The 27,112-nt window shown below is 49.2% G+C and overlaps 1 protein-coding gene across 3 annotated transcripts; it reads left to right on the top strand.

The window, feature by feature from the left end:
- LOC118781733 (transducin-like enhancer protein 3-B) lies at positions 1-27,112 on the top strand. 3 transcript variants are annotated; one of them, XM_036534753.1, is made up of 21 exons: positions 1-447; positions 1,083-1,303; positions 2,180-2,280; positions 2,760-2,823; positions 4,376-4,420; positions 10,075-10,137; positions 10,357-10,431; positions 15,837-16,041; positions 16,334-16,350; positions 20,034-20,156; positions 20,248-20,298; positions 20,781-20,933; positions 21,456-21,588; positions 21,836-22,008; positions 22,754-22,830; positions 23,465-23,714; positions 24,204-24,451; positions 24,566-24,713; positions 25,328-25,478; positions 26,226-26,302; positions 26,808-27,112. In XM_036534753.1, the coding sequence occupies exons 2-21, from the start codon at positions 1,280-1,282 to the stop codon at positions 26,913-26,915; spliced, it is 2,286 nt and encodes a 761-aa protein (XP_036390646.1). In that variant the 5' UTR covers positions 1-447; positions 1,083-1,279; the 3' UTR covers positions 26,916-27,112. The 3 variants fall into 3 exon arrangements, with proteins under 3 accessions (XP_036390646.1, XP_036390645.1, XP_036390644.1); XM_036534752.1 differs by having other exon boundaries at positions 10,357-10,461; positions 15,840-16,041; XM_036534751.1 differs by having other exon boundaries at positions 10,357-10,461.

Genomic DNA, 27,112 nt, shown 5'->3' with positions numbered 1-27,112 from the left:
GCGACGGGGAAAGGGAGAAACGGACACGGTTAGCTAGCGAAATACAACGTCAAAAACTTTTAAACGATTTTTAACCTTGTCGAACTTTGATAGTAACTGTTTCGGACTCATTTGGGGGATTGACCAGATATTTTGGCTGAGCCAAGACGGGCAAACCTTAGGAGTTTGTTTGTTTTTGTACAAGAAACGTCTCAATCGCTTGGTTTCTGACCTTATAACTCGGATAGACACTCTCAATCTTTTCTGCCTGTGTCAGTCGACCGTGATCACTCGAGTCTCCAAAAAAATTGTCCGGGTCAGGAGATGTGTGTACCGGGCAAGACCGTCATCGTCGTCTGGTCATGAACGGCACATTTTGAAGACACAGCGGTGGGGAGGAGAATATTGGTCTATTCATTATCGTGGTGGACAGGAGCTGATTCCTAGGGAGACGCAGTCCCACTCCAGGTATCTCGCCAGCTCTCACGCTGGCTAACTACCTCTCTGGCTTGCTTTTGCTAAAAGTGAGGTTAACAGACGAGATTTCACCGTCTGTTCTCGACAGCCTAGCTCATGTGATATGGCTATCGACCGTGCTTTATGTTCTGAACAACGGGACAGATACGAAAAAACACAAAAACAAATAAACACCGGAAAATAGTATTTCTCGCGAGTTACTTTACTGCATTTTGGTCATCTTGATAAATGCCATCAAACTAGTTAGATACTGATTGCTGCTACTATCTACTTGCTGGGAAACCTGCCCTGTCGTAGTGGCGTTAACAAACTAGCTAAAAAGCATCGCTTCCCGGCTTGCAATTGTTTGCGTGCAGACCAATCAGCACCACGTTATTAGTGCGAAAAGTAACGTTAGCTGAAGAGCACGACAGAATTCACACATCATTGGACCTATTTAATAAATAGTTTAGTTATTCCTCTTTGGCTCAACACAGTGTCTAACGAGTGATCTAACATAAAGCTGTGGTCACCTAGATACTTGTGCGTTAGCGAGGAAGTAGTTATGGAGACCTGGCTGTGGCTACCTTGCTAATTTTCTGTTTTGTGTTTTTTTTCCCCTTTGTTTTGTTTGTTTGCGACTGAAGAGGATAAAGAGCTTACACACGCAAGTACCGAAAGAGCCGAGGGCTGTCGGAGTGTTCCCTGTCCCTGAGGACTGGGCTTTGTGTCCGAGCGCCTGTGTGTGCTGGGAGGAGTGTCGGGCAGTCATCCCTGTTCTACTCGGATTACTGAAATATAGCTAGATTCCGTGGATTTCCAATTAAAAAAGGATACACTCAAGATGTATCCACAAGGCCGGCATCCGGTAAGTTGCGCATCTTGCATTCAGTCAAGTTTGTTGCTCCATCTGAATGTATTTAACATTTAGCTTGTTAGATAGCCAGCACTTCGCTAACTGGGCAGCCTGCTTGTCAGCAGTACGTTTTCGTCACAATAAAACAGTATCATTTGTATTTAGTTGTCGTATTTATTCCGACTTGTTTGTTAGACATTTTTATCCCAAACGCCAAAGGCGTTGTGAGGTGTCTTGGCTGGCCAGTCAACGCGAGAACAGCGCAGTCTTCACAGGGGCTCGTGTCCCCGCCGAACTCAGAAATATGCTTAGCTAAATAAACAAGATTATAATAACCTTGTTATCCTCAGACTTCATTAAGACGCGGCCCCTTTCCCCATTAGCTAGCTGGTTGGCTGGCTGGTTATCTTACGATTTAGAATCCGATTTTGACGGTAGTTTGCACTAGTGTGCAGAAGTATGTAAACTACATTTTAATATTTGAAGGCAAACGCGGTAACATTTCTTTAACGACTCCAAATTATGTGAGGGTTTTGGGTTTTACAGTCAGCCACTGCAGTTTAGCACGCGCTGACCTACCTCTGTCAACGGGTGCACTGTTTTGCGGAGGTAGTTATTCTCCTCGTAATAAGCTGTCCGCCAGGCAGGGCTCTACTCAAGGGATCGTCAGCCAGTTTCTCTCGAACCTAAACCGCAGCAAACGCGTCGATACCACTCTGCTGGAACAGTTGGTCGGACGGCCCACGTCGGCATGACTCGAAATATCGGAGACTTGAGTAAAATGCATTGGTATCTTTCTTTTACAGGCAATCTGTTATTTGTTTATTTTTTTTCCAAACTTCAATCTTTTCCGATCACTTATAGCTGACGTCACCACTGTTTTTTCAGGCACCACACCAGCCCGGGCAACCCGGGTTCAAATTCACCGTTGCAGAGTCTTGCGACAGGATCAAAGACGAATTTCAGTTCCTGCAAGCCCAGTATCACAGGTAATCAGTTTAATAATATGTGGAAGAGGGAACTTTGAGGTTGTGCTCGAGCTAACTCTTTAATGTGATAACGCGTGTGCACGAGGCAGAACTGTAACTGAAAATTGAATCAAACTGAAATGCAGTCAGTGACTCTGTTTCAGATGTTGTGTAAAGTGGTGGACAGTGTGGACGCGGAAAAGGGCTGCTCATTTCATTACTTCTGCTGAGTAAAGTCGCTTGATCGTTTTAGATGATGGATTTGCCATGGGAGTGGAACATGGGTATTTCTTAAACAGTGCTATGCTACATCAGTCGTAGTTAATTATACGAACTCCAGAGTGTGTCGGTGCAGGGCATTTGATGCTCGGTGCTTAAACTGTGTTTAAAAACTGAAGGCTGTCGTCCACGGCAGAACCGCACCCGAGCAACCAAGAGTGTGAGGTGGTTTATTATAGAAATGGCGATGCTGAAAATTGACACCTCCGTTCCTATTTTAGTCTTAAGGTGGAGTATGACAAACTGGCCAACGAGAAGACGGAGATGCAGCGTCACTATGTTATGGTAAGATTACCATTTGCCCAGCAGCAGTTATTTGCTCCAATTTTCGCATTCGCAGGTGGGGGTTGGAACGTGTGCAAGTTAACGTAATGTTTGGCATTTACCTGTGTGGTGCGGATCGGGCTGCGAAGTCACACAGACGCCAAGTGTCTAGTGATATTAAGCCTGGCAGATTGCAGTTAGCCCTGTGGCGTTGGGGTTCCTGTGGACCTCCTCTCCCAGGGCTTAATGACTGCAGTCGTCCTCATTGTGTGTTAATTTGATTATGAGGAGCATTTTTTTTGTTTCCCAGGATGCATTGCTGTCGGACGTGTGAATGGTTAATAAATTCTGAGGGGTGGGTGGTGGTGGAAATGCACCAGGACAGTAGAACTGAACGCAGTCGAATGTTTTGTCCATTGTTGCGTTTCGTCAAGATTTGTTAAGCAAGCAAATGCTGTGAAATTGGTTGTTCAGACTTCAGTATCAACTTGTCAGATCAAAAGGGGATAAAACTATAATTAAACATGAATTGTTTGAGGTTATGCAATGTAAGTCAATGGAAAAGAAATATAATTTCCCTTTTAGGTGATGCAACTAGTTACCTTATTGGAATGTTGTTTCCTTTCATCTTATATATATATATATATATATATATATATATATATATATATATATATATATATATATATATATATATATATATATATATATATATATATACAAAGGGTGACTTTATCCAGTGGCACACTGGCTTTTGTTAAACATTATTTTTCTGCAGAAAGTTTTGTCAGTCAGAGAAGGGCGAGCTCAGATAACCACAGTGTAGAAACTCACAGACAGCACTCCGCTGATAGTATAGGGTTACATATTATATGGATGTGTTGCGCTGATCTGAGATTTAAGGCACTCTTGTTTGAAAGCCATCAGTGCATTGGCCTCTTAAAAAAAAAAAAAGACCGGTTCTCCCTGCAAGTCAGTTGGGGACTTGTCCTTTTACCCACAGTCTCCGAGGACACAGATTTCACCTCAGGACAGACTTGTCTAAAAAGTCAAGAACAAAGAATGAGAGTTGGGCAGAGCACAGATGGCCTCACCCTTTGAACAGAGAAGGATTTGATGTGTTAATCAGTAACTTGCCAGTCCAGTTAGTTCCTCTGCTGTTCAGAAGTAGGATATCTTTGACACACAGATTTCTACAGAAAGGGACAGTGCGTTGCCATAGAAAAGACTAGTGCTAGTTGTCAAGCTCTTGATATATGACCTCATTTTTTTCCAGTGAGCTTGTAGTGATGATTCCCCCATTAAAAAGAAGTGTTTAAATGTCCTGCCTTTTGGTTTGTCATGCTGAGCCTTTGATCATACAGGGTGATGCTAATATTAAAATTTTATGCAGAATGTTGGCTTTCTAGCAGCTGTGTTTGGCAGAGTCGGACAAATTGAATTCGTATTATGAAGACACCTGTATAAATTTGGCATTATCTGGATGAGCCTCTCAGGCTTTGTGTTTTTCTCTTTTTTTTTTTTTTTTAGTGACAGCGCAAAACATCTTAATCTTTCTTCTCCTTTGTTTCAGTATTACGAAATGTCTTACGGGCTGAACATCGAAATGCACAAGCAGGTAAGGGCTCCCAGGAAAACCAACGCCTGTCTGTGTTTCGCCGTGGGTCTGTCTGGGGATCTGCAGCAAGGCCAGCGTTGGCGGGTTACATGCTGCCAGCTGACGGGGACATGAAGGGCCGTAGGGGACAGGATGGGCCAAAGGTTCAAGCCGGGGGGTCACATCAGTGTCTGAGCTGTGCCGCGCCCCCTGTCTGTCAGAGTGTAAGGTAAAGTGAGCCGAGAGCCATTGTTTACCCGCAGCGCGGCCTCACAGGAGCTGCACGGCGCCGTTGGCCCCGATGGCTCTGAAAACGCTGACAGGCCAACAGCCGTGGAGGCAGGGCGACGGGGCCGCTTTTGATAAGATTAAAGTCGAGACTTTGGCAGGATCGGCCCTGTGACTTAAAGTGCTGAAGGGAGAGCAGTCTGAAGACCTGCTTAGCTGAGCCGCTTTGAGGCGTAAGCATTAATCAAGGGTAGAACAAGAGTAATTGGTGTGAATGGCAGACGCTGAAGTAGTTTCAACTCTCAGGGTGGCGTCCTTAAAAGGAACTGGCCGGCATTGCGGGACCTGAGCCAGGCCGAGCTGCGGACGTCCGAGCTGTGCTCGAGTCCGGCTGTAGCTGCTGATCTGCCGTGTCTCCCTCGGCGCGGTGGGGGAAAGTTCCCGCCGTGCAATTAGCGCGGAGAGATGATCAATCGCGGGCGCGGCGAACCTGGTTCTTGAAAAAGGGGGCTTTATGAGCATCTCTCGCCTCGCGCCCCGGCAAGGTTAACGACGTCGGCACGGAGACGGCGAATTGGAACAGCCTGGGCGATTCGTCAGTGTCAGCGTCTGTCATAGAGCCAGATGTCTCTCGCCACGCCGAGTCCTTTGAAAGGTTCTGTCAGGCACTTATCTCCAGCAGAGAAGGGAAGGATGGAGGGAGAGGGGTCGGAGTGGGTGTGTGTGGGGGGCGGGGGTTTGGGGGGGGGGGGGTGGAAGGCGAACGGACCCAGTGTAAACAGCTTAATCGACTGACCTGTTTTAGTGTGCGCCTTTTCATCAATAGCCCGATGGAGTTGACTGAGGCACTTGAATAATTCAAACGGCGGCCCTTCCCTGCAGAGCGGCCTGTTTGTGATGACATCAGCGCCGGGGTAAACAGACAGGCCTCAGCTCTCTTCCCCATCGGCTAGGTAGGAGAGGGAGGGGCGGCAGAGGGCGGCGGACGGGGCGAGGCTGGAGTTGGATTATGGGATGCGTGCAAACATGTTATTTCCTTTGCTTGGAGGATGTTTCCTGTAGCGAGGGAATGACACGGTCCCTCTTCGCCACTGTCTCGCGCAGACGTGTCGCGTGGGCTCCCGTAACTAGGCTTCCTCGCTCGCGCGGGGAGAGAGGAAGCCGGAGAGCCTCAGAAGTCTCCAGGTTGGCTGATATCACGGCCCTGGGTGATTTGCTTTGACAGCCATCTTATTATGTGGGAACGGGGAAGTAACTGTCGTAGCCCGGTGTCAATAAGTGATTTTAATTATTGCAGCTCATTACGCTGGCGCTGCTGCTGGCGGGGGCTCCTGCTGCGCAGCTCCGAGTGCCGCGGAGAGAGAGAGAGAGAGAGGCTGCCTGCGGCTACGGCCAGGCGCGCCCAGGTACGCGGGGCGCTGTCGAGGGGGGGCGGCGGCGGCGGAGCCCTTTGTCCGGGCCGTCATATTCGCTCGTTTCCCCCTGCTAGTCTGTAATGAGCTGCGGCAGCTCGCAGAGGGCAGCTGCTTTATTGAGGGAAGTCTGGCGCAAAGAGGTGGGCTGCTTCAAGTGCAGGAGGGAGAGAGGAGGAGGGGGGGAGGGGTGGTGGAGGGGCGGGGGGGGGGGGGCTTGTGAGCTTGTTCAGATGAATAATTTATACAGGATTCCAGGAATTGTTTGCCAAGGTGATGATGGTCGGCTTGTCTCTGAGCCAAAGCAAACGGACTCGGTCTGTGGGGTGAGCACACAGCGGCGTTTCAGGAAACGGGACAGAGACGATGACTAGCGGCTGGGAAACGTGCCCTCCTTATCACGGTCGGCCTGGAATGGCTGCCGGAGCACACGAGCGTGCCCGCCGACCGGGTCGAAAAACCGTGTACACAACCGCCCCGCTGGGTGTTTAGTTGGCTGATTCAGTGGAATGCGAGGCGGAGCAGAATATGCAGTCAGGGATAGTTTAAGGAAATACTGAATCCCGGCCTGTAACATAGCTGGTTAAATGGGATCCGTGTGATAGTGTTAGATAGCTGAGACAGTTTGTGTGTAATAGGCTCACTCACTGCTAAGGCCTGTCCGGTCTCACTCTCATGCTGACTCCCTTGTGCGGGGAGGAGGTGAATCTCCTCTCTTTGCCTGTGACTCAAATTACACCAGCATCTGGACATCAGTGCTCTCTGTCTGCCCCTGTCAATTAAGAGCCAAGTCCTGGCCCTGCTTTGAGCAGATCGATGTGGAGGTAAATTCAGACATCAATAAACAGTTTGGCCTGGATTTGATGCACATTGGGGGGGGGGTGGAGCTCAGTGGAGTGGAAGTCACTGGTGTGGGAGTGCTAATTATGATTATGTTAGGACACACAGGCTTCACACTCATTTCTAAATGGGTAGTGTTTTATTTCCTCATCTGTGTGCGTGTGTGTGTTTGCGCTTATGTATATGTGTGTCTGTGTGTGTGCGAGCGTGCGTGCATGTGTGTATGTGCATTGTGCATGTACATGCATGTGTGTGTGTGCGTTGCTGTGCTTCTCTCTCCGCCCCAGTAGAAGCGGAAGCCCCTGACACTCCTCCGCAGCACCCGGGACTGGTATTGTTTGTGGCTGGGAGCGACAGAGCACACCACTACAATCACCAGTTGTTTTCCTGCAAATTTAATACTCATCAGTGTCTCACTCCACTTCGCTAATGCCGATTGCAACAGGCAAATAGCTTTCAATGTGCCATTGACAGGCTGGCCTAAGAGAGCTCTTGAAACGGTGCTAGACAGCTCAGAGTACCTGTAATTGTGTTGCAGAGCGCAAAGCTTGCCGCTCAAGGGTTCTGCTTTCATGGGCTTAAAGGGACAATATCCTATTTTTATGTCCTAGAGCTTCCCTAAAAGCTTGCTGCAAGACCCACCGGCATTGAGAAGCTCTTAATATTTGTCTTATTAGATGGGTCTCCACACCACACCCACTTTTTGTAAAGTATTTTTTTTTTTATTAAATAATGTCTCTGAAGCAAAGAGAAGGTCCTCTGCTGTGGAAGTTTCCCCTCAAATACACACTCTTGCTTTTGAGGTGTTCTTCTAACCCATTCTGTCCAGCCGAACATGTCCTCTCCTTGGTGCGTTTGGTCTAAATGCACAAGGGTATTTGACCGCAATTTTGACTCGTACCTAAGTGTGCTGGGTTTTTTTTTTTTATTTTGTTTTGGTGTTTGCCAAAGAGATTGCAGTACAGGGACTGCTCTCGCCAGGAATTTGGAATGTCCTAACAGCAGGGCTTTGACCTGCTGTCATTGGCTGATAGTCCTATTGCAATGACCTAGTTGTGTATTCATTTCAGAGGGATGCTGCCAAGGTTTCCTTGTGAATCACACTGTCTTGTCGCTTTTAAAGAGGCTGTGATAGAAGGGTGTTTTTTTTCTGGCCCCCTTTGAATTAAACGGATAAAAATAAACAGGTGACATTTTCAGTGGAGGGTGGTGGGGTGGTGGGGTGGTGGGGTGGTGGGGGAGGAAGTGATGTTTTCTTGCTGCACTCTGTGCATTTCCTCAGGGAGTGTCCTTTAGCTTACTGACGGCCTGGTGTGATGTGACTGATCTGGGGTCAGTCGGAAGGGGTGTGAAACAGGTGCCGTTGCTCTGCAGGATATGGTGGCCCTCACACCTGCCTGCCCAGTGCCTGTGAAGCAGCACAGTCTTAGCCGCACACACGCACCTGCCGTTCCCGCAGTAGATTATACACGACCTGCTGATCCAGAAAGAACACTGTGTTTGCTGTTAAAATATAAAACATCAACCGGATTGCAGTGATGTTTTTGTGCTTTACCAAGGTCCTGGGCTGAACTGTGCGTCACATATTCCAGAGGATGATGTAGCTACAACAGTTTTTTTTTTTTTTCTCTTTTTTGTTTTTTTTTTTTTTTTTTTTTTGCTTGAGGGTTTTTATTTTTCCCTCCAGTCTGAATTAAACACAGACGTGCGATTTGTTCTGCTGTCCCTGAATGAGGTGGGAGGTGCAGGCTGCCTGTGCGTCAGTGCGCGTTTCCCTGGTCTGGGATCAGTGACTGAGATGCACAACTCCCCCCTAACCCCCCCCCCCCCCCCCCCCCCTCCCCCAGCCGCCCCCTTTTTATCCACCATTAATTTGCGGAGCTGATCTGATCGACAGCCTGAAAATTCAATTTAATGACCTGCCTCTTTGTGCACGTGATCTGGTTTTACAGCCTGTTACGGCCAAGCGGAGGGACAATTTACATAATGATCAGAGCGAGATCAGAGCAGGGGCTGCTGCGGTTGCTGTGGCAACGCAGAGAGGGTGGTGGTGGAGGGGGGGGGGGGGGGGGGGGGGGGCGGTCAAGGAATGAAGGCTGAAGGAGCTGGGTGGGGGAGTAGGCCTGGGGGGTGGAGGCGAGGGGGGGGGGGGGGGGGGGGTTGGGGTAGGGACTTGCCTGGCAGGTCAGCTCTTGTCAGAGGCTTCACACTCAGAATGAAGAGCTTGTCCTGTCTCTGGAGCCCCACTGTCACTGTGCCTGTGGAGGGCCGCAGCAGGAGAAAGAGGCCTCTCATGCCCTCTCAGCCCTCTGACCCGTCCCACCGGCCGCTCTGTCCTCCCGGAACGTTACAGTAACGTTCACAGAGCGAGAACTTTGGTCTTATTTCGGTCTGGTTTAAACCGATCTTTGAGCCGTGATTGAAATGGGCAGAGACAGCTTGTGTGTGCAGGCAGGGTTGGCTCCATCATTTTACTGATGACTGCAGTACCTGAACAGGGCCCTCTAGTAGCACATTACTCGGCGTTGTTCATGCTCTGTGTCAATAATAAAGGCATTATAAATATTGGAGGTCTTCCAGTCTCACGCCAGCAATGTGAAATCAGAGAGTGGTAACTTTGAAGTATTACCATGGCTTCCCCTCTCCATGACAAAAGCATATTAGCTGAGTTCAAAAATCTCAGTCAAATAATCCTCCCGGGGTAAGGGATTGGGGGGGGGGAGGGGGGGTTGCAGTGCGGACGGCCAAGTTTATGCAAGATTTCCTCCGCGCTCTGTTTGTGGTCCGGGTGGACTTGGCAGGCATGCCCCGACAGCGGAATGTTTGGGCTGTTCGGAACCTCGGGCTGTGATTGGACGGGCCTGGCAGTCAGAGGTCGGGTTTGGGGTGGGCAGAGAGCTGGGCAGCTGGGAGAGGCGGCTGCGGTGTCAGGTCGTGTTGCACTCAAAGCGGGGGCCAATAAAGTGCTACCCGTGAAAGCTGCAGCCTGCTGCTCCTCCTGGGTCATGTTTTAATTCCTTTAAATATTTCATCTGCGCATACCATGGGATTTACATCTGTTGAGTTGAGCATTTCTAATTGCAGCAACAATTAGCTGAATTAGTGTTTTTTTTTTTTTCCTTTTTGGTGGTGGTAGTGTTTTAAACATAACGGGAATGGTGTGAATTAATGGCTTGCCTCTCTCTGCTTTTTCAGACGGAGATCGCAAAACGTCTCAATGCGATTCTAGCTCAGATCATGCCTTTTCTGTCACAAGAGGTGAGTTTTTTTTTTTTTAATAACTTCATTACCATTACGTGATAGGCATACAGTTTAGATTAGGCGTGCAGGACTAACCTGTATGTGTGTGTGTGTGTGTGTGTGTGTGTGTGTGTGTGTAATCACATGTCTTAATGGTAGCTTTAGTTTCCTGTTGGGACGTGGTGTAAGCAAGGTGTAGGCCCAGTTTTACGAGCGCCGTCTGTCTTTCTGTTGCAGCACCAACAGCAGGTAGCACAGGCTGTTGAGCGTGCTAAACAGGTGACAATGACCGAGCTGAATGCCATCATCGGGGTACGTGGACTTCCCAATCTGCCCCTCACCGTGTGTATACCCCTCTTATTCCTTCATTTGACCATGACCGGGGGGCAAACCTGCACGAAAAAGGGAGAGGTGGGGGGGGTCAACAGGGCCCACGTAGTGAGGAGAGGGGAGGGGACAGGAGGGAGCGGCAAGGTCTCATGGGAAAGGTGGCTCCGCCTCGGCTCTGAGTGCGTGTGTCACAGTCTACTGCTGAGCCCTCGGCTCCCGCCCGCTGCACGTTTGCCCCCCCGTCGTTAATGGTTGTGCATGAGTTTTTAAGTTTATTTGTTGTCGCCGTTGTTTAATTCACAACGTGACGTTGCCTTCTCATTGTGTTACATTTACATTTACCTCTCACGTGGGTGTTGAGAGGTGTCACTGTTGATTTGATTTGGGCTGTAATCATTCAGGTGCCCATTGCCATTGCGTGTACTGTGGCTCTCCGGAACAGTGCTGGTCAGCTCAGGGGTCTGCAGCTACTAGCGTTTTGGGAATTATCGCATCATGCAAGGCACTTTTGCTGTTTCTGTGAGAGCCAATCCATGGTCAAGGTTCAGTTGGACGTACCAGCATTCACAAAGCCATCCCTGTAAGGAGTATTCTGGTAGTGATTGCTTGCTACATCCAGCTGAACACTCTCCCTGGATTCATATTTCTAATAGCCAATTAATAATGTAATCTTTCTCAGAAAACGTAACGAATTAATTTCAAGCTCAGTTTGCTTTTACGTGTTGAATAACAAGGCACGTTACTCGCGCACAGTGCACATAATTTCTTGGAGTACAGCCTGAGGTGCCCTTTAAGAGTATTATCCCGTTGGAAGCCTCTTTATCAAACTCACAGGCTGTGTTGCTCTAATTGGATAAGGAATGAGAGATGTGTTCTGATGGCCTGCATTGCTGAGGGAAGTAAAAAGCCAGGCGGCGTCCTCTACGCATCATCACACAGCCAAGTCTCCAAAAGAGGCACCGAAACGCGCGCCCAGGCCACACCCTGTCCCTCTCTCGGTCCCCCAAATCGCGCCCCGCTGAACTTCAGCACCCGGAACGATTACAGTCTCCACCTGCAGGAAACTGATCTTTATTCTCTGCTCCTTGAAAGAGAGAGCGGGCGGCGTGGAGTGGAGTGCGTCAGAGGAGTAGACTGACCCTGCTTTGATTAGCCTCCTTGAAGCGGTCGTTAGGAAGCCAGAGAGTTGGGTCAGGGCAGCTGGAGGCAGATATTGGAATTCAATTAAGGCAAATGAGCCGGGACTGTGACCCCCATTTTCTACATAATTGCTTCCTCGAATCCGGCTGAATGCAACTGTCGGCCAGGCCTGTCATTAAGCAGACGGCCATTCAGCAGAGCAGCTTGGCGAGGCCCCCTGCACGCTCGCACACACACACACACCGCACACACACACACACTGCACACACACACACACCGCACACACACACACACACACACACACACCCCGACCTCACCGCCCCCTCTCTCGACCTCAACGCCCCCTGGCCACACTAGCAGAAAAGCCCAGGCACTCATCCGAGCAGCTCTACCCTCTCTATCACGCTCACACACACACACACACACACACACACACACACACACACACACATACACACACACACACACACACACACACACACACACACACACACACACACATACACACACACACAGCCTCAGAGTAAAATCAAGCTTTCTCTGTAGGAGAGAGAGATGGCAGAAGATCAGTCTCTATGCGCTCCCCCTGTGAATGAGGCCGTGGGGGCAGGGGATTCATTAAAGATTCACTGTTAATCAGAAGCCTGCTGTATTCAGAGGGAGGAAGGGAGGGGGGGTGAGAGAAGCTCTGCCGTCGGGCTCTGGGCCTTAGAGATGGAGGAGATGTGTGGCCTTTGTAATGACTGACTGACTGCAGCAGAGCTCCTGGTGTTAATGATTCTCTCCTTGAACCAACAAAACAAAGTGCAGTAGGTGCGCACTTATTAAGCCATCCACCTCAGCTGCCTCCCAATGCAGCCGGGCATGGCTTCAAGTGAACCGCCGCAGGTTGCCGTTAGTTAGTCTATAATTTACAAGATAAAACCCCGTGGAAATGGCTCTCCTGGGTAAATAGAATTGTATGGAGTGGTGATATATCTGGTAATATGTGTGGTAATGTATCACATAATGCACACAAGCACACCAGCCACTATGTATATATATATATATGTGTGTTTGTGTCTGAATACATATATATGCATGTGTGTATATGTATGCATATCATATACATACATACACACACATACATATATATCCAAATATAAGCATTTCTGTCTGTGTGTGTTTGTCTGAGATCACCTTGCATATTATTATGTTTGACTTTCAGATTCAGATTTGTACTGTTTCCCCTCCGCTGTTTAGATAGGTGCCATATTGTTTTTCTATGGGGAAGGTAATAAACATCCAGACTGAGGCAGCGGCGTTGAGAGCCGTAGTCCCTGGCACGGCATAAAACTCACTGTTTCACGCCGCCCCGGCGGGGTGAAATAAACGTTAAAGCATCTTCTGGCGTCACAGTCAGTGTTGCTCCCGCTCCCGTGGAGGAGACATTAGTATTTTTTGAAAACATGAGCATTAGCAATTCGTTCAGATCGAGTTGCGCAAATGTGCCAAAGTTCTCATGAATATTGAGGGGGGGGGTGGGTGCACTCCACACTGGGACAGGGGGGCACGACGACACGCCGCAGCCTGGCGCATCTCTTATTGATGGACCTGAGGTCCGCTAATGCGATGCATCTAGGGCAGCTGTTTGTTTTTGAGTTTTTCTGCTGTGAAACAACTGTGATTACAGGTCTCGGGGTGCCTTTGTGTGCTGCCTTCGCACCTCTGCCAGGAGTCTTGCTCTGTGTGCGAGTACACCGGGAAAGCGCGGCGTACCTGGTGCACATTTTTTTTAAGTGATCAATTGGCAGGGCAGGGAAGCTTTATTTAAGCTACTCAGGTTAGGTACCTAGCAGTTCTGAAATCCCCAATCCACCAGCAACAAGTAAAGCTCTTCAACAGCCACAAGCTGCGAGGAAGGAAACTACACTGTTTGCTGAAAGGCAGTGCAAGAGACGACCCCTGTGGGTCCTTCTTCTTCAGTTGAGTCCTTTGAAGAGCTAATCCGTGCTGACCGGTGCATGATCTCCTGGACCATCCGAGTATGCTGACGGTGCGTTTGGTCTCTTCATAGCTAATAGATTGGGTTAAAAACAGCTGACCTCTTACCCAGACTTTCTCCTGACCCACCCCCCCCAGCAGCAGCAGCAGCAGCAGCACCAGCAGCAAGCTGTCTACCCAGCCCTGATGGTCAGTGTCTGAATGTGTGGGCCTTTGGAAGTTGTGGCTCCTCCCTGTTGCTTGGAGGCATGCAGAGTGTTTGTGCTTGAGTGTGGGTGTGAAATAAGAGGTGCTACCGAGGCTGCAGTAACTGGACCTGACCTGTAGAGATGCTGCTGTGGACCTCACCTATAGGTGGGAGCCAATAAAGCTCAGTTTAATTTTTTTTTTTTTTTTTTGTCAGTTGCATTTTAATTGCTGCTTCGCTGGCAGAGTAGCCCGGGCTTCAGAGACCTTTGAGCTGATGAAACGGATAAGCGTGACGAGAAAAAAAGGTCTCCATCCAGGGATGCTAGATTAAAATGAAGCCTCCTTTATTCATTTATTTTGCCCTTCTCCTCAGTTCTGGCCCTTTAATGAGGCTCCTCGACGATATCACCCACTGACTCCCTCATTAGACTGTCTGAACATAGTGTTCATCCCTGGTGAATCACTTGGATGTTTTCTTGATTTGCCCCACCCCTCACTACAGTGACTGGCTATTCCCTGACACCAGCACAGCTACATTTAAAACGGTTAGGGTTAGCTCTGAGGGGTTTTTTTTTTTTTTAATTGTTTTCATTATAAATTCACTGCTTCAGCTTTGAGGTGCATACAATATTTCGGAACGTTTTGCCAGTTCTACATGAGAAGACGGCCGTTTACCTCTTTACGAAATGAGCTTTCACAACAGATGTTTTGTCAGACCCAAGCAATTCCTATCTCACTGATAATGTAACCTCTCCATGATTGTATCTATATAACTTGCTACAAGCTCACAGAGGCCTAAAATAATGTTATGTACATTCTCTAAACAACCCTAAATGGACAAAGATTGCACTTGGGGCCGCAAGACAGGGAGAGCACATACAATGATAGTATCTGAATAATTTAGCGGGCTTGAGGATGGTAATAAATTGTGTAGGTCCTTATTGGTGGTTCTGCTAAGCATTATTTAACCTTGCTTTAAACCGTTTGCTTGCATGCTGAGTGCCTTTTAACTCCCGTCCATTTCCCAGAGTCTTTCAAATATTGATGTGGATATGGGACAGCTGAGTGCATGCCAAGGAGTGCAACTGTGTGTGTGTGTGTGTGTGTGTGTGTGTGTGTGTCCATCACTGCCTGCTAACAGCCACACGCAGCTGCTGGTTTGGCTTCTTGGGTGTTAAAAGTGTGGTTTTGTTTTGATGACTCATGTGCTGCGAATTCACCAGACCGAATGCTGAGGGAGTGACAAAAAAAGACCTAGCTTTATGAAAAAGGAAAAAAAAAAGGAGGAAAAAAAAAAACAAAAGAAACAAAACGTTTAAAGAGAGCAAGTGTTGTTTGGCTGAGAGACTTAACAAAAAGCAGTCCGCTCAGCCTGAGCCAGTACCAGCACCCTGCCCCGGTTCTCTGCTGCGCCGCCGTAATTGGGATGGATGGCTGCCTTTGGAGTTTTGTACATTCTGAAGTGTCAGTCCTTTTTTTTTTTTTCCCCTCCCCTGTTCTTTGTGTGAAATAATGCGATATGAAGTCACCGAGGTCCTGCGGTGTTGACCGCACTGCCACTGGGCGCCGCTGGCTGGCTTTGACCTCTGCTTGACCTTACTGTCACTCTTGGCCGGCGTCCTCGGTCCCCGGCTTCTAAACTTGGCTCCATTTGCAACTAGTCAGTGTTGCGCTTCTAAGCGAGCATATGTTTAGAGATGAAAATTCCTCCTGCTTTTTTTTTTTTTTTTTAAAACAGTGTCATGTATCATTAGAAACAGAAGTGTTAGGGATTATGCCAGTAGTGGATCATTAGTTCTGAGGGTTTTTTTTTTTTTTTTTTTTCCACCCACACCAGCTCAAGGCAAAAAACAAGCCCTAACGTGTATGGAAAGTAGGCATGTGAGGGTACTCTCTGTGACCCTGACAGTAATAGATGTGTGAAGGTGCTAATGCAGCCCCCCGCGCGCGCAACCCCCCCCCCCCCCCCCCTTCCCTGTACTGCGCGAAAGGGAGTTAACTAATCAAGTTGTGTTTAGTGTCTGGCGTCTCTCTGCTATTTCCCGCCGACCCACTTGTGGTATGTTTGTCCACAGCAGCAGCAGCTCCAGGCTCAGCACCTCTCTCACGCGGCTCACGGCCCCCCCGTCCAGCTGCCCCCCCACCCTTCGGGCCTGCAGCCCCCCGGCATGCCCCCGGTGACAGGCTCCGGATCCGGTCTCCTGGCCCTGGGCGCCCTGGGCAGCCAGGCCCACCTTCCAGTCAAGGACGAGAAGAACCACCATGAGCTGGAGCACAGAGGTGAGGAGCTGACAGTGCGTTACTGCTGCTAAAAACTGCCCCGGCTAATCATTTTCACAATGTGGCTGGGTGGGGAATATGAAAGCTACCATGGTATTGAAGCAGTGTTAGAGTTCAGACCTAATGCAGATTCCTCACAGGGCTGTGGCTGTCATGTGAACATGCACCTAAAGCACATCATTGCTGTTTTGTCTCAGAACATTTTGATATGTGTACTAACTTATTTTTCTCTTTTTTTCCCTTCTTGGCCAATCATCTTTTCACTCACCGCTGGCGATTCCATTGGTAAAAGAGCGTGAGTCGAGCACGGTGAGTTGGAGATATACCTATATTGGCTCTCAGTGTGTGTGCTTGCTTGAGATCATTGGTGACAACGATAACAGCACTTTGGACAAACTTAAAGAAGGACCTAAGTAGAATTCATGTTGCAAGGGTAACTACAGAGGTAAATTATATAATTTTTTCACATCTTATCTGTGGGTACATTGATCTATGAGCAGTATATTATGGGTGAGAATGTTTGAGGTGAAGTAGTAGTAGTAGTATAGAAAAAGGCCTTATCGGTCAAAATGGATGAATAGCAGGATTTGCTTTGTTTAGTGTGACATCACATATTTGCCAGCAGGTAGCTAGCTAGTTTACATGAACATTGGTAATTGTACTGGATCAATAATTTCGTCAGTGTTAGGGTAGGGATTAATATTCTTGGCAGAATTAAGGGTAAAATAGTTACCATTTTGTACTTTAGCACTAATATCTCACTTTTTACAAATGGCTTTCTCACAAGCTAATGACTTGGATTTTTGGTATGAACTTTGGTTAGTCTCTATATAATATGCTTTGTTGATAGCTAGATATTACTTATGTGGATCTCTCTCTGTACATAGCTTGCTAACAGGCTTGTTTGCAACAGCTTTTCAGGTATTCAGCCTGCTAGTACAATCCCTCACAGCCAGAGTTGGTGCAAAGGCATCATAACCTGTTGACTAACAAGACGTATGTTCTGTTAATGTTATTATATTTGTTGGTTACTGAGTATCTAGCAAGTATATCGTATTCCTTCCCTCCTCTGTTATGTTACTTTTAGCTGTTATAGTAGGTTTGTTAAATATTAAGCTTTATGCAAATGATTGGAGAGTCGGTATTCTCACTGTGTGAAAGCAGTGGCATTCCCCAGTTCACACTGCTGCTTCCAGGAGGAGTAAACCAGCTAAGCCTGGTGGAGATACAGACCTTGCTGTGGGCCTGATGTCAGCTTTGTGGTCGGTCCTCTGTCAGCAGCGCTGTGGCGTGAGTGACTACGTGTAGGCTGCCCTGGGGGGCTGTTTCCTAGCTACTCTGTTTTCTAGTGTAAATGTGTAAGTAAACAGGTAGCGAAAATCTCACCTCTTACAGTTTAGAGTGCCGTTTAAAAAAAAAAAAAAAATGGTGCTCATACTGTTGAGGATATACGTAATCTTGAGAAAGAGTGCTGAGATGTGCTGCAAGTGGAGGGCTCAGCTGTTAGTATGACCGTCCTGGTGGCTGTCAGAAATTAACAGGGTAAATAACAGTAGCTGCGATCAGGAAGGCACAGTCTTTTTTAGGGTGTGATGCGCTGAAGAAATTGGTGTTTCACTTTTTTTTTTTTTTGTACAGGAGCAGCAGTAACATTAGCTGGCAACTGCGGAAAGTGATGTCATACTTAGCCAAGTTTCCAAGAAACACAGCAGGTCCCCTTTTAAAGTCACCACTTATTTACTTTGTATTTTTAATGCAAAATATTCCAGAACACAGGATATTGCTCATTGTTTAAAGGTCAGCAGAGGGAAGCTGTGGAAAGTGTAGTTTACCGCAAAGGTACCCCTGAAGTGTAGAACACATGCAATAAGTGTTTGTTAAGCTGTTTTGAATTAAATAATAAATTGGGAATGATGTCTATGAAAATAAGATGGAGCCATCTAATCCAGGTGGAAAATGACTGAAATCACAGGGTAGGGATTAGCAGTTCTATTATTTCATTACAATTAAAAAAGACTTTGACTCTCCTTCTTAGAGGATTTATCTCTCCCACCACCCCCCCTTCTGTCTCACTCGCTCCCTTTTATCTTTTGCCCCCCGCCCCCCCCTTCTGTTTCCAGTAAATATTTATGAATACAAATGCAGAATTGTTGTCTTTGTTACGTCCCCTGGCCTTGTAAGCCATTTATTAGACTGGCTTAAATCTTCCTGATAGATGGTGATGAGGCCGTAAGATTGGGTTTCATCTGAATGGGGCACCGTGAATGCGTGCACTCATGTCTGAAGAAAAGAAAACTCCGGCGGTGATTAGCGAGGTCTGCCGCTCCCAACCAAACCCCACCCCTCCCGTCAGGCCGGCCCGTCGTTCCCAGGTCATTGGATAGCTGCCGCGGCCACTTTGGTTATTGAGTCACATTAAGCATGCCTTTAAAGGTCAGGCCGCCGAAGCGGACCCCCTCTGCCCCCCCCCCCCCCCCCCCCCTTTGCCAGGCAATTCATCTCTATTTGTTCCGTTAAGAAGAAGAAGGAGAAGAAGAGGGGGTGCAAGGGTGGGGGCGGGGGGGGGGGATGGGGTTGGGGGGGAAGCACCGCAAATTCCTGTCCACAATGGCAGTATTCATGTACGTATGAGGGACCTCGCAGAGGGGCTTAAAGAGTCAGGAAGAGTTGAGTCCCTTTGTGCCTTGTCCAAGAAAACAGAAAACACTTCCGCAGGCCCCGCTGAATGCTGCCCGGCCACATCCTTATTGGGGTTTTTTTGGATCCTCCCCATCGTTTTTGAACCCCCCCCTTTCCTCCTCGGGAGGGACGCGGGCCGAACGGGAGCTGTCAGGCTGGTTTTGGTGCTGATCCCGGGCCGCTGGGCCTGCGTCTGTGCGCGCCGGTCTGGCTGAGCATGCCCAGAGAGAGCAGGAATGCCACTCGGCCAGCGCCGCTCTGCTGGGCTCACTGCGCTGGCTGCATGCGAGTGCCCTCCCTCCTCTCGCTGCCCCCTTTTGTGTGTGGAAGTGCATTGAGGGCCATGAGAGAGGCTGGCGAGGTGCCTGGGGGGTTGGGGGGGTTGGGGGGGGGTGACACTGCAGCCGGCGGCTCGCTCAGCCTCACTGACTCCAGAGAAAGAGTCACTGTTGAAGCGCACCACGCCGCTACCCTCCAGCCCGGGCTGTTTGTTTTCATTGTCGTGGAAGGTGGGGGGGGGGGGGGCCCTGAAAAAACAAGCCCTTGTCCTTTAGCTGGTTCACTGCCAGTGAAGGTTCTCCTTTTTTTTTTTTTTTTTTTTAAACTTAGTTTTTTGTGTGGGTGCGTGTGTTTTTTTTTTTTTTTTTTTCTTCAACCCTTATCTAGAACTTGATTGGATTAGGTTCAGACCTTTGAGGCTGGCTCAAGATGGGCGTGGCTCAGAGGTGGACCATGCTGGTGTCCTGTGGGGTTTCTGGCTGGGTTTGGCCCTGCTGCTCTCCAGCGCTGTCAGTGTGCAGCCAGGGGCAGTTTGTTCAGCTGCTCCTGTGTTGTCCGGCTCAGTTTGTGCTCCGTTGTCATAGCTACCCTTAGATTTCCCATCAGCCCCTCTGCTTGCCCCACCCCAACCCTTTCCTAACTCTAGGGTTGTCAGCTTAACTCTGTTTTATCATGACATTGACATGCAGCCGTGTGTCTGGAAATCTTATAAATTAATAAATGAATCGATTATATTTTAACCTGTTGACTGTGAATGCAGACCTTTTTTTTGTCTTATACTTGGAAAAGGTAGAGGGTAGTATTTTAATTTTTTTCTTTTTGGCTTATTCACGCCGCGCCAACCTTATAGGAATGGCCTGGGATGAGTAATACCTTAATGAGCTGAGTCTTTAAATAATTGGTTGGCAGATTCATGCCGTCTCTGAGGCTGGCCTCGCACTCACCGTCTCTGGACTCAGTTCCTGTTGCTTTGGGTCACGCTGAGAAGATGATTGCTAATCCCAAGATGTGTGTTGGTGTTCTTGTGGTTCCAGAATAACTCGGTGTCGCCGCCCGACAGCCTGCGTGCAGCCAACGAGAAGCACCGCAGCTCCTCCGACTACAGCCTGGACTCCAAGAAACGCAAACTGGAGGAGAAGGACAGCATGAGCCGATATGTAAGTGTGTGCCCCGGCTCTCCTGCTCAGCTGCTCGGCATGGTCGTAAAGGGAAAGTGCTTTGCGCTGATCCTCTGCTTTTGATCCGCAGGACAGTGATGGGGACAAAAGTGATGACCTGGTGGTGGACGTGTCCAACGAGGTAAGGGCAGCAGTTCGTGTTTGTCGGCGCATTTAACGGCATCTCTGTTTTCAGTAATCTTTTCAAATTTATAGCGAGTTAAATGGAAATAAAGTCCAATCCCAGTGTTTGTGTGGCCATAAATGCTTACCTGATCGTTTTCACCCGGGGCTGAACAAGTGAGCGTATGTCCTTTGTTGGAGAATTCTGTACACCTCAGATCAAAGCTTGGCCCTCCCTTTAAACGAGCATTTCAAATCTATAAGTTGTCCAACAGCCACAGTACTAGACACTGGATGGAAAGATGCTAAAATCTGTTTTCCCGATGGGAAATCCCGTCTGAAACATCTGTGTCCTTGGATGATGGGAGCTGCTGGTTTTGCCACTCAGAGCAGCCTGTTCGTGTCTGTGTGTGCGCATGTGTGCGCGTGTGTGTACGCGTGTGTGCGCGTGTGCGTGCGCGTGTGCATGCGCAGGCTCATTTCCTGTTATTTACCACACAGGATCCCGCCACCCCTCGTGTCAGCCCCGCCCACTCCCCGCCCGAGAACGGCCTGGACAAGTCCCGCCCAGTCAAGAAGGACGCCCCCAACAGCCCCGCCTCCGTAGCCTCCTCCGGCAGCACCCCCTCCTCCAAAACCAAGGAGCACGTCCATGTACGCACTGCAGTGGGGGTGGGGAGCCAATGAGATGAGGGTGGATTTGTGGAGGGGGGGCGCAGGGTGGGGGGGGGGGAGCTTAGCGCTGAGTGCCGAGGGGGATGTGCGCATTAAGAGCACCCACTGACCCGCTCCTTCAATCTTTTTTATGGCTTAGGAATAAATGTCAATTCGCTTCCCGGCCCCAGCTGTAAATAAATGAGTGTATGTCAGGGATATTGCTGTTCGCCCCTATAGTAGGATCAGTCACATCCTCACGGCTAATATATCAGTGTGCTTTACTAGTCCGGGCTTTTGGCTTGGGGAAAGATTAAAGTGAAATGGGGGGATAAAAAAAAGGCCACCATCTTCCTTGTAGCTGTGATGGGTTTTGGTATAAATAGAGGTTTATAGCTCCACAGCAATAATGAGCTGTCAGAATTAGATTGGATTACGTTGAGCTTGCACTCAGATTGTCACTCTGGATTTAGGCCTTGCTGTTTTTTTTTTTTTTCTGACTCTCTTCTGTCTCACATACAGAACGACAAGTCCACCACACCAGGACTGAAGTCCAACACGCCCACGCCACGTAATGACGCCCCCACTCCCGGCACCAGCACCACCCCAGGGCTCCGGCCAATCCTGGGCAAGCCTCCTGGCATGGAGGCACTAGGTACCCACATGCACAAGCACACACACAAATAGTCACTCCAACACATAGACACACACACATACTCACCCAAACACACAGACACACGCACACAATTTCTCCAAAGCATGCACACACTCATACATGCGCGCACACACACACACACACACACACACACACCCTTGGCTGTGGCAGACCTCTCCTCTCCTTTAAAATGCTTGTTTTTTCAGACCACACGGTGACTCTGTTTGCTTCCCCCCCCCCGCCGTAGCTCCTGCTCTGCGGACCCCCCTGTCCATTGCAGGCTCCTACGCCGCCCCTTTCGCCATGATGGGGCACCACGAGATGAACGGCTCCCTGACCAGCCCGGGCGTGTACGCCGGCCTGCACATCTCCCCCCAGATGAGTGCCGCCGCCGCTGCAGCGTACGGGAGAGCCCCCATGGTGAGCCGCCCCTCTCTCTCGCTCTCACCCCCATTCCCATTCTTCTGGTCTCCTTTTCCTTTCCCTTCTCCTCTCCTCGTTTTTCTTCTCATTATTGCTCTGTCTACATCTGCCTGTGAGTCGATCTTTTTTGCCTCTGACTCAGAACCTCTTTTGCATTAAATTCCTTATTTCAATACAGCCTGCCAGTGTTGCCTTCTAATTTGTTACACTCCTTGCTGTGCAGTTCCACCCATTTGAGGTTTAAAAGTCAACTCTGAACCTTAGAAATCAGAGAAAATGATGGTATTACTGGAGAAAAGAATGGAGAGTAGGAATCCATCTTGAGTGGAAAGCTGGAGAAATGCCTCATGTCCCTGTCTGAACAAAGCTTTTTCATTTGAATAAACCTCTGAGTTAAACTGCTCCCTAAGGATATGTGTGTGCCAGAGGAGATGTGATTACAGGTAGTATCATTTGTAATCCACCAGCTTCTAATTTCACTTGTAATTGATGCTTGTCACAGCTGTGCAATAGTTCTGTTGACTCCCTATAATTGCATATCAGATAATTGCATACTCTGTATTATTGCATAGTATGCAGCTGGTCCCATTCTATCCCACTGTCTTTGCTTACTCCTCTTACTTGCATGCACTGGTTAAGGGTAAAAGTGTATGAGTTATTATCAGGAGTTGACTGTAGACTTCTGATGTAGTTGTGGTGTGGTGTGGTGTGGTGCTGCAGCTCATATTTTGTCCTGTTACAGGCGGGGTTTGATCCTCACCCCCACATGAGAGCTCCAGGCCTCCCAGCCAGCCTCACGTCCATCTCAGGCGGAAAACCGTAAGTACAGCCCCCCGATACTCAGGATCTGGCGGTGCTAGACTGTGGGCTCATCGTTAGATCACAAACCAGGAACCCAGATCACAGACTGGGTTGAGCTGTCTGCTTTAGCTGTGCGTTATAGGCGGTTTAGTAAATCTGTAACAACACAGCTCACTCCTGTCTCCACCCAGCCATTTGTCACAGTTCTGTATCTTAAATGGACTAAATAATTTTGATGGACGACATAAACCAGGGTTATTTCAGAGGGTTGTAGGGGGGTAGTTGGGGGCCAGGGTAAATTATTGTAGATGGTAAAGCTGAGGAGGAGAATGTAAAGGGGTCCTTGGGCTGAAAACTGTAAACATTACATGACATTACAGTACATTACATTCATTTCCCAATACAACATAAGTGTATCCAGTCGGGTTGAATGAGCAATAGTGTCAGACCAGGCTAACAACGCTCCCAGACCAGTGAGTGTGAGCACAACACTATTCAAGCTGTAACTGAAGTTAACTTGTGCAACTAGACATGTGCAGCCAAGTATACTGCCATAAGCCATTTCTCCTGATTGAAAGTGGGGAATAATCTGAAAAGGTGTGGAGGGTTGCCATGCTTGCTGAGTCGTGACCCCACCTGCTCTTCCACGCAGGGCGTACTCCTTTCACGTCAGCGCCGACGGCCAGATGCAACCGGTGCCCTTCCCCCCGGATGCCCTGATTGGCCCGGGGATCCCGCGCCACGCCCGCCAGATCAACACTCTGAGCCACGGCGAGGTGGTGTGCGCCGTCACCATCAGCAACCCCACGCGCCACGTCTACACCGGGGGCAAGGGCTGTGTCAAGATCTGGGACATCAGCCAGCCTGGCAGCAAGAGCCCCGTGTCTCAGCTGGACTGCCTGGTAAGGCCCGGTGCCCACGGGCTGCAACATGCACTTAATCTGAGTCTCGCCCTGCGTCATACCCGGCTCTTTAAGTGCGAAGTAAACAACCTGTTATCGTAATTGTGCCAAAAAGGCACCTTCGGAAAACTCAACTAGCCCTGCCTCGCTGTGCGTTTAGCATAAGTAGTTAAGTAGTCGGTGTAAGTATGTATTGAAAATGTTTTTTTTTTTTGCACTCCCAGTCTCCTTTTCAGCCAAAGAGGAGGAAGTTTATAGAGTGTTGAGGTTTGATTAAGGTTTGAGATTACACAGCTCTCTGTCATTTGCACTCCTCTGCTGTTGGGTGTCAGATGACAAAACCGAGGTGAGGAACAGCGCAGGGCAGGGTCCTCCTGTTGAGCAGGAAGCAAATGGGTTTCCCTGCTGCTGTGTAATGAAACTGCTACCCTCCCCCCCCACCCCCTTCCAGTTTATTGCCCCTTACCCACTGTCTTCTCTGCCTAACAGAACAGGGATAACTACATCCGCTCCTGCAAGCTCCTGCCGGACGGCCGCACGCTGATCGTGGGAGGGGAGGCCAGCACCCTGACCATCTGGGACCTGGCCTCGCAGACGCCCCGCATCAAAGCGGAGCTGACCTCCTCCGCTCCTGCCTGCTACGCCCTCGCCATCAGCCCCGACGCCAAAGTCTGCTTCTCCTGCTGCAGCGACGGCAACATCGCCGTGTGGGACCTGCACAACCAGACCCTCGTCAGGTGGGTGGACGAACGGGTGAGGCCTAGAGGCGAAGGGGCGGCGTTATGATAATGAGTGACAGAGGAGGACTGTGGGGGACTTGCTTGTAACAGCGCTTGCTTGTGTCGTTGAAGGCAATTCCAGGGCCACACGGACGGCGCCAGCTGCATCGATATTTCTCACGATGGCACTAAGCTGTGGACTGGGGGGCTGGACAACACCGTGCGTTCCTGGGACCTGAGGGAGGGACGGCAGTTGCAGCAGCATGACTTCACCTCCCAGGTAGCCCAAACTCTTAAACTCGCCCCACCCCGCCTACTGTGTATCCAAAACCTGCACCCTGTCCTGACTCTTTGAGCCTTGCTGCTGCTCACCAGCCAAACCCACTTCAGCTACACTCTGCCTAATCTCCAAATCGTGGCTGTTGAAACTGCAGGAAATGTAACTTCCCAGTGTTCAAACTACAGGAAGTGTGATCACCAGCATTAAAAAGTACAGGATGACCCGTCTCCCTTGAGTCAGACTACAGGAAGTGTGTTCTGTGAGCGGCGCCCCGCGCAGGGTGAACGTGCTTTCACAGACAGTGGTGTACACCACAGGAGCAGCTAGTTGCACTCAATTCAGTAGTACATGGGGTGTGCGTCTAGACTCGTGACGGCTGTGTGGTTGTCCTTGGAGTCCCTGCGTGCCAGGAGGCTCAGTTCAGTGTCTCCCAGTTACCCTATACCTTGTCTGGCCAAGCATTGAAACCTGGTCACACAGTGCTTCTAATATTGTTGACTCCTTATGGTTTTTTTTTTTTTCCTTGTGTTATTCTCTGCCTCACTTGTAAGTTGCTTTGGATGAAAGCATCTGGCAAATGAATAAACGTAAATGTAAATGTCTCTCCTGTGCAGATCTTCTCTCTGGGGTACTGTCCCACGGGCGAGTGGCTGGCCGTGGGCATGGAGAGCAGCAATGTGGAGGTCCTGCACCACACCAAGCCAGACAAGTACCAGCTGCACCTGCACGAGAGCTGCGTCCTGTCACTCAAATTCGCCTACTGCGGTAAGAGACACGTCTGGCAGATCGGGGGATACAAAGAGAAACTCATGTCCTCTTTTAGGGAGTTGGGTGGCTTCTTATGTCATTTTTAGTAGATTTTGTTTAATGTGAGTTGCTGGAACACATCCGTGTAGGAGAAATGTGTAGCATTATGTAAAGACCACATGCGTGATCTTTCCCTTCCCCTCGTGTCTAATTGTAAGGCTTAATGTGTAGTTATATATGTGGTGGTCTACTTCAGGGTGTTTTGGAATGGTATAGGCCCTCTGTCGTGTATATTACGCACATACACATTAATCTAGACATGCGCTTGCAATCGCAGCTCTGTGTTTATATACCTTTTCATGCCATTTTTTTAGATGCACTGTGTAAGTCACCCTGCTTAATTAGACCGATGTAATATTACAGTTACTTAGCAGACATTCTTATTCGGGGCGACTTCCATAGTACGAATATATCCATTTATACAGCCAGATATTTAGGTTAAGGACCAAGCCCAGTGGGTACAGTAGCAGTGCCCCACATGAAAGTCATGTTGGCAACCTTTGGTTAAGAGTCCTGCTCCTTGCTGCCACATCATAATGCTGCCCCATTACATATGTGTGAGTCATATTACTGCCACCTTGTCCTTTTATTACATATATTGAGAAAATTATCAGAGGGCAGTGCTGTAAGTGCAGCAGATGGCTGTGCTATTCAGGGCAGCCTTGACTTTATGATGTTGAATGGTACCCTGTTTCCTTTATAAAGGTAAATGGTTTGTGAGCACCGGGAAGGACAATCTGCTTAATGCCTGGAGGACTCCCTACGGTGCCAGCATTTTCCAGGTATGTGAATCGATGCGTCTAATTTGCGGCATTGCGGAAATGCGCTCCGCATGCGATTGGTTGCATAAGGGCGCAAAGACAACTGCTCGGACAAGGCGTAGCTTACCCTCTGATGGCGCTGGTCAAATAAACAGCCCTGGGGTGGGAGGTGCTTAACAGCGCCCCCCCCCCCCCTTCAGCTGTGCCAGCTGGATGACTGTTTATACTTGTGACGCACCAGCTCTTGAATAAATAACTGTCTACATGAGCTGTGAGGCAAAGTGTCTTGGCGGAGACAGCTGACATTACAGAAACTTGAACCCTCCAGCCAGTCGGATCACCCCTGTCTCTCCATCCTCTGCCCAGACCCCCCCCCCGTATATCTCCAGTCATCCGTTTATGCATGCAGGCAGTTTGAAGGCAGCCAATCGATCCAAATCCAAAAGGCACAGCTTTGTCCGCGCGAGATCCACCACAACCTCAAACCGTTCTTGTGTCTCATTTCTCTCTCTCTCCATCCCCGCAGTCGAAGGAGTCCTCGTCCGTCCTGAGCTGTGACATCTCGGCAGACGACAAGTACATCGTCACAGGCTCTGGTGACAAGAAGGCCACGGTGTATGAAGTGATCTACTAGATTCGAACCTGGAGGACTGAAGCGCAGCAGGCCAAGGGATGGAGGATGCTGACTCCTCCCCCTTCTCTTCCTCCACCTTTGACCCCCCCCCCCCTCAAAGACTCCCTCGATTCTACTCGGACTGCAGCCGGGGCGGGGCCAGCGTTGTGGGCCCCCCCACTCATATAGCGGACACTTCCTCGCCGAGCGCAGTTCTT

The sequence above is a fragment of the Megalops cyprinoides genome, chromosome 8 (assembly GCF_013368585.1).
Source record: "Megalops cyprinoides isolate fMegCyp1 chromosome 8, fMegCyp1.pri, whole genome shotgun sequence".
In the NCBI taxonomy this organism is placed as follows: Eukaryota; Metazoa; Chordata; class Actinopteri; order Elopiformes; family Megalopidae; genus Megalops; species Megalops cyprinoides.
Note: the sequence above shows the minus strand (reverse complement) of the source record. Positions and strands in the feature narration are given on the sequence as shown.